Here is a 19,045-nt window from a genome sequence, read left to right as displayed (position 1 = left end):
TCCACTCGATTCCTGCCCTAAATAAAGAGCCACTAGCTCCGGTTAATTAGATGGGCTCCCTGCCCATGTTTGAAGGACAATGGGGGGATTTACTCAAGAGCCTTTCGATGGAACTAACTAAGTGTACACAAACTCATGGGGTCCTCCACAGGGATTTCTGCTAATCTGTGTGCCGCCTCGGACGCCTCCTCAGATGCGACTGAATAAAGCGGATGGTTGTTGTCGTCGAGCTGCCATTATGCATTAAGTGAAGGAACGTTTATGATGGATCAACATTAAATCACTCACGCAGGCGGCTCACTTTATATTGTTTGTTTTTTGCCGAAATGCTGAGCGTGTTTTGGTGCTCGGCCAGGAACCACACCATATTTTACTTATGCGAGCGCTTGCCCAGAAATCAACGACATATTCAATGACATAAACCCCCTTCCAAATAAGAATAAGACTGAGTGTGTGTTTGGGCTCCCTTGTAAATTAAATAATTTACTTTATTTACCACTAGAGCACCACAACAATGCGTTATAATACATCATAGTGGGTCAAGAACAGCATCAACATGAACACCATCGCAGACGACATGAACAATAGTAGCTCTAGAGTGACAGCAGTGGTGCCCAGGAAGTCCACTGGCACTGCTGCCCAAGGGCATGAATATAACATTTCTTAAACATCCTGACCTCACTCCTGTGGTAAAAAAAGGTTTTTAACAAATAAAAAAGGTAAAAATAAAAAGAACCATCAGTGCAAATCTTAATATCAAAATAGTTTTGTTCCTTGGAGCAGAGCTGGATGACCCCTCCAGAGCGAAGGATTCTCTCAGCTGTTATGCTGAAACCCATGACAGAAGTTCACTTCAGAGTATATGAGTAAATGCTCATATGAAACTAAAATGTCATCTTTTTTTCTTGAAAATGAATCTAGTTGAAAGTTGGTAAAAGAAAACCCCCTTTCCTGCTGTTTAACCCACAGCTCACATACATACACGCCAACACAGACTTCACTTCCTGTACTCGTTCAGCACGCTCGGGGCGGGATGATGGAGCTCCCGCCACTCTCTCGGTTCCTCGGGCTTCCCCAACTCCAGCGTCCAGAGCAGTCGGGACTTGGGCTGCGCTCTGATTGGCCAACTTTGGCTGGTCTCTTGCTGGTCGGGTCGCAGCGATATCTGGACGTGTCACGTATCTGAGTGTGTTTGCAGCCATCACATTTCAATATAGCATAGCTTTAAAGTTCCTTAAAAAAAATTCAAAACGCCTACAAGCCTCTTATCACCAACAGTAAAAGTACAATGTCAGTTCATTCTCATCATCATCAGCTTGGTCTCCCAGAAACACTTCGACAGGTTTTAATAATCCAATTAATTGTACAGAAAGGCACTTATGCAGCACTTATGAGTCCAGAAATCACAAGGCCTTCAGTTCGTCTTCTTCCCATCTCTCCTCTGCTCTCACGTTCTTGGGCGAACGCAAATTTAAAACCAGCAATTCTTGATTTGTGACGGTGGAGATCATCTCTACCGTAAAACACTTTTAAATATAATAACAAAAAAACAAAGCAAAAAAAGAATTTACAACCGCTATCGTTTCAGAAAAACAGAAAGCCGACAGAAGGACTTGATTTAACTGCAGGAACGAGGGACTCTCCATGAATTTCACATATAGACACTTATCATTGACTTCCAGTGTTTGCTGTACTTACGTCCTCGTGTGATGAGTGTGTGTGTGTGTATGTGTGTGAGGTGAGGCATGTTGACGGGGATTTTTCCAGCACAAACACTAATACACACACTCTTGTGCAAAAGCCAGAACCTTTTCTGTGTGTCCTTCTTTATTCGAGTCTGAATTTTTAGCGTGGGGATTTTTTTTGTAACCTAACCTGCTCCTGCACATTGTGGCAGAACTCTGTGTAAACAGAGACAGCACGAGTGTGTTTAAATTCAAATGTGTGTGTGTGTGTGTGTGTGTGTGTGTGAGACGTCTCGGCCAGGTCCTAGCTGCACTTGCAGGACTTGACAATCATATTCGAAAGCTGCTCGATTTTGGGGGTCTTGCCGATGAAGTAGAGGATGGTCAGGGGCTCCAGGTCCTGGGAGACACAGCAAGGTGATGCTGATGCCTCAGGGTTGATGGTGTTGTACAGACCCAGGACCTGGGAGAAGACAGAGGTGGGTGACCACAGCTATAGCGGTTCAAAGTCGAGCTAAAATACATATTTGATCATAAACAGTCCCAGTCCATGTGATTATCCCATGCAGTCACTGAACAATAAAGAGAAGAAGGGTTTCTACTGATGGTGACATGAACACCATGAGGAGAGAAACTGGATGTATTCTATTTATTCTAACTAAGCCAATAATTTACTTCCTATATTGTTTATAGTCTATAAACAATAGACTATACTTGATATTTCATAATATTCGTTTGTTCATAAAACACTAACCTTTTATTACATATTACTAAATGTAGACATGCTGCTGTAATCTGCTCTACCCAACCAGGTCCTGTAAGGTCACACACTGTACAACCCCTGACCAGGGTCAGCTCCAGGTCTCGTCTGAGACTCCAGCACCAGCTGGTCCAGCCTGTTTCTCATGGATTACACCTGAAGTCTGCCTCAGAGAGGAGAACGTCTGGCCCTACTGCTCCACTCACAGCTGCGCCGTGGAAATGCTTTTTCACCTTGCTGTGTTGGGTGTCTGCGCTCCACAGGTATGGACAGGCTCCAGCGCAGAAGTTAGCATTGTAGCCCTTTGGCTCATGGATCCACCTCCAACCCAAGTCCTTCTTAAAATCAATGTACAGCGAGCGGAGACAGCAGTTGTCCTGAACGTTCCTGTAGATGAAGGACAAAGACAGGAGCGTTGGAGTATTTAATAGTTTTTAGAAGTATGCCAATCCCAACACTTTCATAATCAAAAACCAAACAACAAACTAAACAAATGAAGATCTACTGAATTTGAACAACCTGGTGCACTGCTTTTGTAGTATCTGGCACTGCGTAAGGTCATGGGTGGGTGGTAGTAGCCTAGTGGGTAACATACTCGTCTATGAACCAGGTTCAAATCCCACTTATTACCTAAGTTGCACCAGGGGAGGACTGTCCCTGTAACTACTCTTTGTAAGTCCCTCTGGATAAGGAGCATCTGGTAAATGCTGTAAATGTGAATCCCATTGGGATTTTGGTGGGATTTTTTTTTGAAGATTGTTGAGGCCTAAAATGGCTGATGCTTCAGCTAAAACAATTCTCACATTCTCACAATGTACTGTTTTTTTTATTATTTTATTTACGAAAAAAGGTTACAAGTCCCTTCCTGCATGCATGCAGTAGTGGAAGTCACATTTTAAGAACAACATCTACATTTACATTTACAGCAGTTACCAGACGTCCTTATCCAGAGTGACTTACAATCAGTCCCCCCCTGGAGACACTCAGGGACAGTCCCCCCCTGGAGACACTCAATATTAAGTGTCTTCCTCAGGGACACAATGTTAGTAAGTGGGGTTTGAACCCGGGTCTTCTGGTTCATAGGCGAGTGTGTAACCCACTAGGCTACTACCACCCCAACAACAGCACATGACTGCTGAAACTGGTCAAAATTCAACTGTGTTGGTGATTCAGTAATAAAATGTATTAATGAGTAGAATTTATAATCTTGTGCAATATAATGAATGTGTTAAGTCTGCGTGGGGTCACCTGGAGCAGAAGGTGGCGTCCAGGGCTCGTTTCTGCCGGTGACTCTTCTGCTGGGACTCCAGTCGGTAGGAGGGCAGCAGCATGAGCAGCAGGTGGGGTGACTGGCCACTGTGCCGTCGCTTCTTATAGTCCTTCAGGTCACCTCCATGGATAAAGCTGTCATCAATACCTGCACACACACACACACACACACACACACACACACTTTTATATAGCATTTACATAGGGCATTATGAAGAAAAAAAATGTAAAGGATGGGAAAAGAGACAATTATGACAGGGCACCTTTATAAGAAGGAATTTGTCTCCTCATACCTGCAAACCGGGCTTCCAGCTCCTCACTCTTATTGGGAATGATGTAATTGTTTGAGGGAACAAACGTGCAGCACGGGCAGTGCAGACTGATCTTGAATCCATAGTTTCTGTCTGGTGGGAGAAGGAAAGTGAGGCCAGATGATGAGTTTGCCCACATTTGTTCCTTGTTGGCATGGTATTTTATTGAATGGGTAATTCTATTTATAAAATGAATCTGAAAATCTTCACTTCACCCTGTAATATGGACCAAAAAAATCCAACAGCAGCATACATTAACAGTGCTCCCAAACCCACCAACCAGCTATAGCTGCCAACCCAAAATGCTAAAAGGCAAGGCAATATCCTTTTGGAAAAGTATAAATAATCTAGTATATAAAAGTATATATACCAGATTACTTATAAGTGTGCAGCCATAACTAGATAGGATTCTAGTTTCGAAATCCTGAAACCATCAGAGACCTTACCAAGATGGCTGCCAAGTCCTGCCTATAAGCACTTAAAGGTCCCCTGACATGAATTATTATTATTTTTTGCTATTATATCAGTCTTAGTGGTCCCCTAAAACTATATCTGGGGTCTCTTTCCGAATTCTTGGTGCAGAATAGCCACTTTTAGCGAGTCCCACAATGAGATTTCTGCAGGATGCGCCATTTCTGGGTGGTAGTAGCCTAGTGGGTAACACACTCGCCTATGAACCAGAAGACCCGGGTTCGAATCCCACTTACTACCATTGTGTCCCTGAGCAAGACACTTAACCCTAAGTTGCTCCAGGGAGACTGTCCCTGTAACTACTGATTGTAAGTCGCTCTGGATAAGGGTGTCTGGTAAATGCTGTAAATGTAAACGTAAATTTCAGTGTGTGTAGCTTTAAATGCTAATGAGGTAGAGAGAGGCGGGGGAAGGAGGAGAGCGGCCTATAGAAGTGAACGAGCATTTCCAGATATGATGTCATCAACACCGTTCACCAACCACAGCGTTTACATTTACATTTAAGGCATTTGGACGACGCCCTTATCCAGAGCGACTTATAACGTGCTTCCATGTTACCACCGATGACGTGAAGTGTTTGGCACAGACAGTAAAAAAAAAAAAAAGTAATGTGAAGTGAAGTGATTGTCACTTGTGATACACAGCAGCACAGCACGGTGCACACAGTGACATTTGTCCTCTGCATTTGACCCATCACCCTGAGTGAGCAGTGGGCGCCCGGGAGCAGCGTGTGGGGACGGTGCTTTGCTCAGTGATTCGAACCGGCAACCTTCTGATTACGGGGCCGCTTCCTTAACCGCTAGGACACCACTGACCCACTGGCTCTCATGTGACAGAACTAAAAAAAATGCTTGTGCTTTGCACATTTTCTTGACGGTCGGTGGGGAATTCTCTGGGCGGACAAACCATGAGTAACGGGAGGTAACTTTTCCCCATTTTACGTCATAAGGGGTTAAATTCTAAATATGTCTCTCTGAAGGGCGAAGCAGAATGGCCAAAGCTGATAGGGGACCTTTAACGTCTTCATAACACTCACATACACAGGCCACTTGCTTTCAAATCTCACTGCTCTCCACGGTTTGGTCCTCTGGCTGTTTATTTAGCTACTGTAACTGTGGGGGAAATTCGCCTCTCGCGGAAACCACCGAATATTCATACAGCTGCTGCTCTGATTGGTCCTCACCTCGGTGCAGCAGCCACTCGCTGACCGCCTCCGTCACGTCGAAGGAGAGCCACTCCCCCTCGGTGCGCGTGCGCACCACCTTGCTGTCGATGTAGCGCTGCGTTGGGGACGTCAGGTCCTTGTGGCTCAGGATCTGTGGGACGTAATAGCGGAGTGTGCGTGTTAGTCTCCAGCCCCGCCCCCTCGCCTCCCACTCCCCGGCTCCGCCCCTGGGGCTCCCTGATCGATCGCGCAGGTCTGGGAAAAAGTGCGGCGGCGGAAACAGATGCTGGACAGAGCGGCGTTATTCCTCGGTCCTCCGCGGCCGCGTGTTTACGTTGGCCCGTCTCTGCTTAATGCGTTAAACACCGCGCTGCACTGCCACGGCTGGGCCTGGGCCTGCCTCCAAATTATTATAGTGACATTCATATGGTTTTATATCGATAGTTGATCAGGTATTGATCTCTGTCTCTTGACTCAAAAGATGGACGGAAATTGTATGTGTACAAATATTAGAATTTATTCAGCTCTAATGAAACGTCGGTTTTAGTTGTAAGTGGGGGAATGTAACGGGTATAGTAATAATATAGTAAACTCGGTTTACCCCCTCTGCCACAACTAGAGACATTCAGGATGCATTTACACTAACAGACGGGTGATCAATAGACACGAAACATCCAGAAAACCTGGCGCGGAGTGCCAGGAACAGTTTGGATCGTGAAGTGAAGGTACAAATGGTCATGAAGACCTATTAGGCCCAAATTAGAACTGTTGGAATAAAAAAAAATACAAAAATAGTCTTTATGAAATCTATTTATTCAAATGACTTGAACGACACAACACAAAATGATTATCATTCCCTCATCTTATTTTTTGCGATTCCTGATTGTTCTTCAGTCTTCACTTAAACTTCGTAGACCAATGACTCTATAGCAGTGGTTCCGCTATATAAACTGGAGCTGTAAATCTTGGCCCAAGGTGGGTCGGGCTCGTACTCAATTTCTAGGATTGTAGTCGAGTCGGGTGAGTTTGAGCCACACAGTAAACGACTGGTAAATTCGCATCTGGGTAAAATCCTCCATCACATTCCCCTGAATGCACGTGGGCATTGAGATGAAAACGAGGCTCACCTGGTAGAGCTCGATCCTCTGCTCGGACACTCGGGCTTTGGGGTTCTGCAGCCTGAAGATCCTGAGCTCAGCCTTGACCAGGTTAGAAGCGTTCTTCTCCATGGAGCTGACGTCAAAGCGCAGGCGTCTGAAGTAGGGGTTGTACTGCGTGGGGGAAATGATGTCTGAAACACAGTGGGACCTTTAATTAGACTCCTCCCATTTGAAATGCCTGTTTATGACAGCATCGTTAAAGATTGAGTCCTGGGCAAGCGTTAGGGGAACGTTCTCGCCACAACATACAGACAACTACTGAGCAATCGACCTTGCACCAGAGCTCCAAAATAGTACCCTTGTTGTTCTCAATATGGTACCATAGAAGAAGTAAGGGGGAGCAAAACTTTACTTTACTTTACTTTACTTTACTTTACTTTACTTTACTTTACTTTACTTTACTTTACTTTACTTTACTTTACTTTACTTTACTTTACTTTACTTTACTTTACTTTACTTTACTTTACTTTACTTTACTTTACTTTACTTTACTTTACTTTACTTTACTTTACTTTACTTGGCAGACGCTTTTATCCAAAGCAACTTACAAGGAGAAGACACCAGCAATTCTCATTCGAGGTCCGGCAACAGAAGAAACCTCTCACCGCCACGGCCCAGTTCTCAGCCCATGTGGTTTCTGGGTTACCACAGCAACACACACACCGCCCACATAATGGCCCGAACCATGTGTGACCGCCGTATGCGTGACGTGGGGGTCGCAGCACGCACAGTACAGCGAACCGTGTGTCCCGTGTGTCCCGTGTGTCCCGAGGTCGGACACCAGCTCCGCAGTAGTGGAGTCCCGCACGGCCGACGCCCACACGCCCGCTCGCAGGGTTCCGCGCGGAACATTGCGCTTGTTTTATACGCGCCTCCACAGTAGTGCGGCCGCGTTGAGAAATAGGGATCTCGGCTCCAGACCCAACTTCAGTCCCGCTCCACTCAAACGTCAGCAGAGCACGCCGCCGCATTACCCAGCGCCAAGCCCTGAATTGATGGCTGCAGCGTTACCCAGAAGCCCGGGATTACGGGGCCACGGTGGTTTGTTTAAAGAACGTATACAAGCAGGACGTCCGTCCAGCAGCCGGAGGGGAAACTGCTTACAAGCTGGCGCTAGACGGGCCGTGGCTTCAGCGGCGAAGGAAGCGCCCGCTCCAGAGTTTCTGTCGGTGACGTGCGCCACGGTAACTGGTGTTTGAGTGCGGGGTCTACTGGGCCGTGAAACAGCGTCCCCGTCCCCGTCCCATCACTCCATCGCCAACACCAACGAAGCTCTCGCCGGTTTCCTTCCCATCTGTCAACAGGAGAAAGTCACACTTCGTACGCGCGGCGAGCCGGCTCCGGCGCGAGTGTTTACGCCGCCGCGGGCCATGAATGAGCGCGCTGTGCTGCGCCCAACACTGCCTGCATTGAGCCGGGAGAGGCGCCGGCTACACACACACACACACACACACACACACGGAACACAGATGTCGTCTACGCCGCCTCGTGTACGGATCTACATCCGGCGGCGTGCGGCGACAAGCCTCCTGTAATCCCAGCCTCGTACGCGGCCATTTTCCCGCCGTGCCAAAATCCGCTGGGAGTACCGCGGTGAGCAGTCTGGGAGCGGCGCTGTCGCGGTGCACGGCCGTGATACCGGGCTGCGATGTCACTCACTCACTGACACGCGAACGTTTTTAATAAAGATGTCACTCCAATGCGGAATTATAAGACGGTAAGAAGAATGTTACGTTGTATCAATCAAACCAGCGCGCTGTCTCCATAACGACATTATCAAACGCTTGGCCGGAATTTTTGGATACAAATTTATATAACCATATCTGCCGCATTGCGAAACGAAGATAGAAAATAACCAAGTCGGATTGAGATATAATGCGAAAGTAATTACACTTAATTGGATCATAAGATACTCACACTAATGAAATGTGTGGCACGATGCAGAACCCGATGACCCCCGTTATTATGCGGGATGTGGGAATGTTCCAGAGAGGGAGGAGAGCCGGCCAAACGTGCTTAAATATGATAAACTAGCTGCTCTACTGTTCCTTTTTATTTTATTTCGCTTTTCCTTGCTCACAGTCGCTCCCAATGTGCTCTCTGACTGAAGACAGACCGCGGCTGCACGAGGCTGCACGCCCACAGCGACCCCGCTGACCGCCGCTGGCCTGTTGCGCTCCCGTATCAGCGCTTAAGGAGGCCCCGACACAGCGGCCCTGTGGTCTCTCCTGGAGCCGTGGGTTCGAATCCCACCTCTGACAGATAATCCTGGGCCAGTGGTGGCCTAGTGGTTAAGGAAGCGGCCCCGTAATCAGAAGGTTGCCGGTTCGAATCCCGATTCACTGAGGTGCCACTGAGCAAAGCACCGTCCCCACACACTGCTCCCCGGACGCCTGTCATGGTGCCCACTGCTCACTCAGGGTGATGGTTAAATGCAGAGGACACATTTCACTGTGTGCACCGTGAGCTGTGCCGCTGTGTATCACATGTGACAATCACTTCACCTTATAATTTTTTCTAACTGAAAAAAAGGCAGCGCCCCCGGCACCCCGTAAAGGCAGGCAGATGTGCAGGCGTTGGGCCTGAATAAGGCACCTTCGATCCCGCGCCGGAAACCCGCACTTCAGCCGTTCAAACAAGCGCTTCCTTCCTGAGAGGAAAAAGGCTGCGACGGCCAAACCCTCCCTCCACTTCCTGCGAGCGCTCATGTGGCCGCTGCAGCCACGTAGGTGCAGGGGTTAGAGCATCTGAGCACAGCTAAGCCCCCGAAGTGGTCCGGGCCAGCACGACTACACCCCGAGGAAGCATAATTCACCCCGGTCGCCCCTTCTTACGTACAGCTGCGTGGACGTGATATAACACTTGCATGGGAACGGAGGACCTCTGAGCAAAACACTGCTAGTGCACGTCAGGCTGGAATTCCGGTCCAAAAAAACCACCAAAGCCCCGGTGCCCCGGACCCGCTCCCTCACTTCCTGTTTAAAGAGCCGCCGGAGCCCAGATTCCGAACAGGAAGAGCGACTGGCGGCTCTCATCAGCGCCACGCTCACGGACACCTATTAAAGTCCCCCGGCGCGGCGGCGGTTAAACGCTTTATGGGACGATAAACATCTCGGGAGCAGCGAACAAATTGCAGCCCGTCCGACTGTCACCCTCCTCCCGGCCCGCCGCTGCAAGTTCGGCGGCCTGCGGTTGCCGTGGAGATCGGTGGCGTGGCATCTGGCTTGAATAAAATATGACATTAAGAGGCAGATATTTATGGGGGAATATTCATTTTCTTCAGGCTGTGATGAAAATCCTCCAGGAAGTTGACTCAGATGGATTCAACTTTATAACTTTATAAAAAACAGCAGATGCAACGGGACTGGACGTGAGGGTCCCACGAAGAGCCGCGAGACACCGAGCGAAGGGAAGGGGGGGGAGCATTTGACCTACTTCTGTTGGACACGCCGCCGGATTCCCCCGCCCTCCCGTGAGCGGGGCTGGCTGTTACTCTACCAGGCCCGGACCAGAACCAGAAGACCCAGGTTCAAACCCCACTTACTACCATCGTGTCCCTGAGCAAGACACTTAACCCTGAGTGTCTCCGGGGGCGGGGGACTGTCCCTATAACTACTGATTGTAAGGCAGATAAGGGCCGTAAATGTAAATGTCCCAGGCGGAGCTGCGGGGCAGGCCGGGGAGAAAAGACGACAAGGTCTAAAGAGTCGGCGTGGACACCTGAGGACAGGCAGGAGAGATGGGGAGACAGCGGGGGGAGAGTGGGGACGTGGAACGGAAGAGAAGCGCCCCCGCCCGTCTCGTTCCCTGCAGACGCCGCCGCCCAGATGCTCACCTGCCAATGGCAAATTGGAAACAACTAAAAATACCCCGGCGCCCCCCAAGCCCCTCCCATGGCGGCCTGTCAGTCTCGGCGGGGCTCCGCCCCCTCTTTCCCGGCAACGCACGCACTCAGTAATAAGGACAGAAAATCCGACGGGGACGCTGTCGCACGGCAACCGGCAAACAAGCCGAGGTGATGAGCGGTGGCAGAGACGGGGAGACGGGGGAAAAGTGGGGGGCAGATAACACTCTGGGGCATATTACGCCGTATTACGTATTATCTGGAGCGTATTACGAGCGTATTGCGGCGTATTGCGCCGTTTGCAGAGCCAGTGGCACAATGGATAATGCGCCTGACTACGGATCGGAAGATTCTAGGTTCGACTCCTGCCTGGCTCGTGCATTTGTGGGTCAGTGGTGGCCTAGCGGTTCAGGAAGTGGCCCCGTAATCAGAAGGTTGCCGGTTCGAATCCCGACCCGCCAAGGTGCCACTGAGCAAAGCACCGTCCCCACACACTGCTCCCCGGGCGCCTGTCATGGCTGCCCACTGCTCACTCAGGGTGATGGGTTAAATGCAGAGGACACATTTCACTGTGTGCACCGTGTGCTGTGCTGCTGTGTATCACATGTGACAATCGCTTCACTTTCTTTCTATTAACTGAGCATTAGTGCCAAACTCAATTTGTCCTCGAATGAAACGCAGCCGCGGGCGATAAAACTCATTAATATCCATCCAGGCGTGCGCTCACACACACCCACACACACACACCCACACACACCCCAGCTGAAGGCTTTTTCCATACCCTTCACACACTACACTTTATGAGACTCGAAAAACAAACCGGCATTAGCGGTTTCGGGCCCCCGACACCCCGCCGCACTAGACAGACTCGTCGACACCCCTCTCCGCCCGGGGGCGGAGCCACGCGGTCCGAGCGATGGAGGCCCAACAGCGTGCGGGAGCTGGAGGAGGACTTGTTATTCTTCTGCTCGCTCTTCCTCTCTCTCTCTCTCACTTTCCCCGCCGACTCTCCCACTGTTATGCAACGCCGCGCTTTCTGGCCGCGGCTGCTCTCCAGTATGAACGGCGGAGTCCAGGTCTTGCGTAAGTTCACCGAGACCCGATTTCAACAACAACCCCATGATGCCTAACCCCCCCCCCCCCCCCGCGCCCACGATCCCTCATCTGCTTCCACCCCTCCGCCGAGCGGCCTCTCACACCCGGGCTTCACCACGCACGAAGCACACACACACACACACACACACACACACACACACACCACTCAGATCCTGGTCCTGAAGCTACACCGCTTCTACCGGTTTCCCGTCCAATCACGACGCCCGCTGTGCCACCCGGCAGATGCGGATCCAGCAGTGACATCCGGTGACTGGGGACGGGGGGGTGTGGTGACGAGGCCTCCTCCACGCGAGCGTGTTTATTTACAACGGAGGAGGCGAGATTGGCTGGATTATGCACTTACCCTGACTAAACACCATCCATCACACACACACACACACACACACCACTCACAGCACAGCCAATCACGAGCCACCAGCACATAACACACACACACATACACAGCTTTCCCCACCCGCCCGATCCCTGTACCAGTTCAATACCAGCACTTCCTGTCCCGGCCTCCTGCTATAATCAGGGCCATGCCGGCATTTAAACAGTCGGCTGAGCGAATCGCCGTGAGCCTGAGCAGTCGCGCTCTCGTCCCGCTCCGTTTTAACGGCCTAATTAAACATGGATCCTTCGCCAGAAACGTCCTGCTAACAAGCCAGCCTTTCTCCAGGCCCCTTCGCGAGCGCTAATCACGCGGCCAGAAACCCTAGCCGGAGGGAACGGGTGCCGGACAGCGTGGCACCAGCCGGGGCGCGGGAGGTCTCCTCAGAGACCCCCTCGTTCACCTGGAGGGGCCCAACACGTCAGGGGCTTATTCAGACGTAAAAACACTTTCTAACAGGTACACAATATCTGTCAATATCTGCACAACCAGGTTATCCAAACCTTTAAATAACATTCAAATAACATTCAAATAACATTCTGCAAAAAACCCTATCATAACCCCCACAGTCTCCACGGAGTAGGTGTGTCGCCGTTTGACTAGTAGTTTATTTAACTTTTTGATAATATTCATTTAAACAATAGCCCTGCGATTTACCGATGGCGTGATCTGCAATTTGCCGATGGTTTGATCTGCGATTTGGCGATGGTTTGATCTGCGATTTGGCGATGGCGTGATCTGCGATTTGCCGATGGTTTGATCTGCGATTTGCCGATGGCGTGATCTGCGATTTGGCGATGGTGTGATCTGCGATTTGCCGATGGCTTGATCTGCGATTTGGCGATGGTTTGATCTGTGGTTTGGCGATGGTTTGATCTGTGATTTGCCGATGGTTTGATCTGTGATTTGGCGATGGTTTGATCTGCGATTTGGCGATGGTTTGATCTGCGATTTGGCGATGCCGTGATCTGCGATTTGCCGATGGTTTGATAGGCGATTTGACGATGGCGTGATCTGTGATTTGGCGATGGCGTGATCTGCGATTTGCCGATGGTTTGATATGGGATTTGGCGATGGTTTGATCTGCGATTTGACGATGGTGTGATCTGCGATTTGGCGATGCCGTGATCTGCGATTTGCCGATGGTTTGATATGGGATTTGACGATGGTGTGATCTGTGATTTGGCGATGGTTTGATCTGCGATTTGACGATGGTGTGATCTGCGATTTGGCGATGCCGTGATCTGCGATTTGGCGATGCCGTGATCTGCGATTTGCCGATGGTTTGATATGCGATTTGACGATGGTGTGATCTGCGATTTGGCGATGCCGTGATCTGTGATTTGGCGATGGCGTGATCTGCGATTTGCCGATGGCTTGATCTGCGATTTGGCGATGCCGTGATCTGTGATTTGGCGATGGTGTGATCTGCGATTTGCCGATGGTTTGATCTGTGATTTGGCGATGCCGTGATCTGGGATTTGGCGATGGTGTGATCTGCGATTTGGCGATGGCGTGATCTGCGATTTGGCGATGCCGTGATCTGCGATTTGGCGATGGTTTGATATGCGATTTGACGATGGTGTGATCTGTGATTTGGCGATGGTTTGATCTGTGATTTGGCGATGCCGTGATCTGGGATTTGGCGATGGTGTGATCTGCGATTTGGCGATGGCTTGATCTGCGATTTGGCGATGCCGTGATCTGCGATTTGGCGATGGTTTGATCTGCGATTTGGCGATGGCGTGATCTGTGACCATAACACCCCATAAACACACCAAATATGAAATATATTTAATTTGCTCGCGTTTGAATCCCGCCAGCTTTCGCATGCTCTCCCCGTGTTGGCGTGGGTCTCCTCTGGGCTCTCCCGGCCACCCGAAGGTGACGCACGCGGGGTGAACTGGTGCACCCTGGGGTCGGCTGTACAGAACGTCAGAACAGATCGCCGAACGGCAGAACGTTAACAACGTTCCAAACAGCACGTGAGAGCTCCGACGTTTACGAAGACGGTTACGGGCGTTTTATTACTAAAACGAGACTCGTACTGAGCACATGTGAAGGGGTAACGCTCTGCTCTGAGAAGGCCGCGCCCGCGTGCAGGAGGGGAAGCCATGTTTCACTGACAGCTCTCCGGCGTTTAATGGCCGAGAGACTCGGTCGGCGTGGCGCTCGGGAATCCGTCTGGCGAAGAGGAGAGACGCAACGCCCACGCCGCTCGAACACGGGCGGTAAAACTAAAAAACGCAAAGAAGACGGAAAACTTACTACGAACTACAGAACCTCGGTGTCACATGAAACCATTGAGGCGGCAAACACACACACACACACACACACACACACACACAGACAGACAGACAGACACATGCACGGCGTCTCTCTGTATTCTGGCATCAGCCTCCTTCAGCAGGGACACAGGGCTGCGCTTTATAAGCGTTTATGTACGCCGTGTGTCACGTGAGTGCAGATGCGCTGGAAAAATGAGCTGCGCTACGTTTTTTTTTTTCCTAATGACAGCCGGCCCGGGGACCACGAACGTGATGGAGGGCGTCCACTGAAGCGACAGCCTTGATGGATGGGGGGGTAGTAGCCTAGCGGTTAACACACTCGCCTACGAACCAGAAGACCCAGGTCCAAATCCCACTTATTACCATTGTGTCCCTGAGCAGGACACTTAACCCCGAGTGTCTCCAGGGGGGGACTGTCGCTGTAACTACTGACTGTAAGTCGCTCTGGATAAGGGGGCGTCTGGTAAATGCGGTAAATGTAAAAGTGAGACGGGCAGCAGCGGGTCTCCGGCTGGAATTTTCCTGCACGCGTGACGCCCGGCCGCCCCGCCGGTTTAAATAGGCCGCTCCCCCCTCGCGCATTTTTGTGCGGCTTCCAGTGGCGCTGCGAGCGCTTCCTGGCGCCCCACCAAATAAGGCCGATGCCCTCCGTGCGACAGCGTCCACACGGCACCCTCACGCCAGACGCCGCATGCCAGCGCCGCTTGCGATCTGGGGACAACAGAACGACCCCCCCGTCCCCCGTCCCTGAAAAGATTCATAAGGATGAAATGTAAAAGAATCCGCCTCTTTTTCGCTGGATGTTGACACGGTATTATTTATACCCCGTAAATGCCTTCCTGGCCGGGGCTGGCCCGCCGCCAGCTCTATTCATATTTAGGGTATTTATACAACAGACAGGGCCAAGGATAATATTTAATGCAACATATACCCCCGGGCGTATAAAATATCTCCCCGTTTACTTCCCCTCCACGCTGTATACTCACACATCGACGTAGAGGCTCAAGCCAATTCATCATTAATATGCCAATCAGCATTTATTTAAATGAACCGAGGCTTATTGTGCATTCATGTGAATAATGAAATGATGTAAATGCCTGAAAGTTCTATAAGAGTGATTTTTGGAGTAATTTATTTCAGTTTTTTTTTTTGTTAACCAGCTCTATAATGGCAAAATCTGACAACTTCTCTTGCATGACGCTATTCGTGTGTTCCCTTTGTTGACACTTTTGGCGGGTGAAGTCATGGCCGCAGTTTTGCCAAAACGAGGTTAACGTAACGTAGCAGGACCCCGATATTAAGCAAAGTGAATAAGAGGCTGACTGGAAAACAACATGATGAGTCAAGTCGTTTCAGTGCTATCTGAACCCCGGTATGAGTTTAGGGAGGGCCTTCAGACTTTCGGACTCCAACACTTTGGTGCTAAATTCAAAAGTCGAGATGCAATTTGTCCTCCCACGTCTTAAACGATTAAATTCATGACTCATGAATGGTGCCCATCAGAAGTGAACCAGACCCTCCAATGCCTCCCCGTGCACACTCGGGGGGTGAAAAAAAGACCATTAAACGTGCGAGTTGTGAAGGTGCGGTCCAAACATCACACATTTATCACTGTAGGTGAAGAGGGCGGTGTGGAAAAAGCACCCTTCAGAACCCCGTGGGTCTTGCACCTCGTAATTCAGCGAGTGTAGACACCTACATCGGCGCCAGATGAAAGGGAACCCATCTCTCTCACTCACTCTCTCTCTCTCACTCACTCTCTCTCTCTCTCTCTCACTCTCTCTCTCAGGTTCACACCAGGCAACTTTTCGATGCGCCCGGTTGCCAAGTGCGCTTTCTTTTACGCCAAAAGATCCGGAAAAGGATCCGGAAGGTTCCAGCGCGTAGCCATTTTGACAAAAAAAACAAATGTCCGATAACAACTTTATCTCTGCCTCTTGTGTGCTGCCTTTTCACCACTCGCCCTGTGTTGGATCGGCGACTGTAGGTTCGGGGGAAGGACCTGGCAACCCTGGCAACCTGACCGTCTACTACGCGCTTATGATGGCGTTATTCTCTCCATACACTGGACTAACTTCGTGCGCAACTGCACTAGAAAGTGGTTGGGAAGTCGCCTTACTTTCTGCAGGGTAGAAGGGGTGCATGTCTATCTTGTGCACCTCCTTGGCGTAGTACTCCTCCTCGCTGCGCTGGCGCTCGCAGGTGGCCGCCCGGTCGTTGGCCTTCTCCTGCAGCAGGTCCCGGGTGCTGTTGTAGATGGCGATGATCTCCCGGGACACCTCCTCGGGCTCCGGGTAGCTCTCCGGGGGGCTCGTCAGCTTGAGCTTGCTGAGGATCTGGCCGCGGATGGCCTCGATGCGCTTCTTCATGAACTGGTCCATGTCCAGCGTGCTGCACGTAGACAGGCCGAGCGCGACGGCGGCTAGATCCAGGGTCAGCAGGAGGCTCACGACGTACAAGTTCATCTTGAACTCTCCCGCCAGCAGCAGCGGTCTTGGTGTGGAGGGAAAACAGAAATTACACAGAAAATACAGTTTGGTTTAGAAAACGACGTCGCATGGAACCATTTCTCGGCGCGTTCCTCCAACTCGACGTTTAATGCAGATTAATCGGAGATTCGGGCGCCACGTGAGATAGTTTTGGTGCGATCGCTGCGCGGAAGCCCCATTCGTCTGGCGGAGAGAGAGACCGGCCTCAGGCGTGACGGCGAGCGGGATCCGCGCACCTCCGGCGCGTCGGGGCGCCGCCAGGCTCTCCGGCTCCAGAAACGCGTCTCACGCCGCGCTGCGCATCGCCCGTCCCGCTCCGGCTCCGGCTCCGGCTCGGCCCCGGTCCGCGCCGACGCTCGCAAGGTGTCCGAGGGGCTCCAGAAGAGGGAGGAGAAGAACCCGGTTAACGGAGCGGCATTTACGCGCGAACGCTCTCTGGTGACGAGAATCGTTCCGAGACGCCAAAAAAAGGAAAAAGAAGCGCCGAGATGTCACAGAAGGAGCTGGACCGAGTGCGCTGGCGTCCCGTTCGCTCGTCCCTCCATCTCCCGTCGCGGGAAATTACCAAAAAAAAAAAACGCGCGACCCGCGGTCCCTGCGCGCCAGTGCGCGTTCCGACGTCGGGGAGGTTTATAAAGGGGCGGCGACGCGACCACGTGCTTCCGTCGCGGTCGTCCCTCTCGGACCCGGCGCTGCTCGACGCCCGTCGGGTAACGGACCGGCGCGTCCCGGTACCGGGGGCCCTAAAGCGCGCCGAAATACGCACGACGCGTCTACGCGCCACGGAGTGGTTTTTTTTTTCTAGCGTTTATGTCAACGTCGGTTTCCGTGACGCAGTTCTTCGCGTATAACGTGTAGGGTCGAAACCATGAGACGGGGGTAAATACAGATCTCCAAACCCCGCGGTGGGCCGATATGAAAACGAGCGCAGTGGAGAGCAGAAACGTGGGCGCAGTAGTGGCTGTAAATGCTGAGCGCGGCATTTAACTCGTCCGATACGGAACTGGCGACCTTTCGGGCTCCCCCATGTCTCCCCAAGTTTGAAATCAATGCGCTAGGCGTCAGTGTTTCGCCAATTTCAAATCAGTGAAGTGAAGCGATTATAACTTGTGATACACAACAACGCAGCACACGGTGCACACAGTGTCCTCTGCATTTAACCCATCACCCTTGGTGAGCAGTGTGCAGAAATTACAGGCACCAGCGTTTGGGGACAGCGCTTTGCTCAGTGGCACCTCGGCAGATCAGAATTCGAACCGGCAACCTTCTGATTACAGGGCCACATCCTTAACCGCTAGGCCTCCACTGCCCCTAAATCGATGATCAACCGTGTCCTGAAATGCTAATATCGTCAGTCTTACCAGCATATGAAAAGATGAAAGAATCAGCTACTACAATGACTTTTATGAATAGATTTACACTACTCATAATCAATTATACTGATCTATGTACAGAAGTTTGTGATGCTGTTTTATCAGAATCAGAATTGTGTTTATTGGCCAATAAGCCAATAATTTGATTTGAATTTGATTCCGGTAGACGGTGTCTCTCAAGTACGGTTTAAAAAAAACAACAACATTGTGCAAGGGTACAATGAACAATATCCAGAGCAAATATAATATACAATTATATACAATCTGCAATATGAATACGTCATGGATTCATATTTTTACTTATTTTTTATTACTAGGTATTGACAGGCTTTTATGCACTTGTATTGGGAGGGCCCCAGTGTGTCTGCTTTTTGGAGCCAAATCTCTCACACTTTGCTTCTCACACTCTCACACCAGCTGTCACCATGACATGGGGTGGGTAAAGTTGCCGTGTTCTTTCTGTATGGAAATTCTATGTTCCCGTTCCTGTATTGTGTTTTCAGATGTTAATACTGAATACAAATCCATAAAAAAGGCTACACCGATTTGTCTATGCATCTAGGTTGCATTTCACAGTGACATAGATGCCCAGCAATACACTTGCTCTTCCACAAAAATTAGATTCCCCTGCTATAACACCAAAAAGCCCTTTATAGGTACTACTTTACAACACACTAATACGTCTATAGGTGTGTGTGATGTTGACAATAAAATACTCTCAAATATTCCACTCATTGCTTA

General features: G+C 50.4%; 1 protein-coding gene across 1 annotated transcript; it reads right to left on the bottom strand.

Moving 5' to 3' along the window:
- Nucleotides 1-470: 470 nt before the first annotated feature.
- Nucleotides 471-17,527, bottom strand: tgfb2 (transforming growth factor, beta 2). The gene is made up of 7 exons (XM_028981095.1): nucleotides 16,562-17,527; nucleotides 6,789-6,952; nucleotides 5,680-5,812; nucleotides 4,008-4,118; nucleotides 3,694-3,862; nucleotides 2,679-2,832; nucleotides 471-2,148 (listed from the first exon to the last, which is right to left on the bottom strand). The coding sequence occupies exons 1-7, from the start codon at nucleotides 16,905-16,907 to the stop codon at nucleotides 1,990-1,992; spliced, it is 1,236 nt and encodes a 411-aa protein (XP_028836928.1). The 5' UTR covers nucleotides 16,908-17,527; the 3' UTR covers nucleotides 471-1,989.
- Nucleotides 17,528-19,045: the final 1,518 nt, after the last annotated feature.

The sequence above is a fragment of the Denticeps clupeoides genome, chromosome 5 (assembly GCF_900700375.1).
Source record: "Denticeps clupeoides chromosome 5, fDenClu1.1, whole genome shotgun sequence".
In the NCBI taxonomy this organism is placed as follows: domain Eukaryota; kingdom Metazoa; phylum Chordata; class Actinopteri; order Clupeiformes; family Denticipitidae; genus Denticeps; species Denticeps clupeoides.
This window is presented reverse-complemented; position numbering and strand designations above follow the sequence as displayed.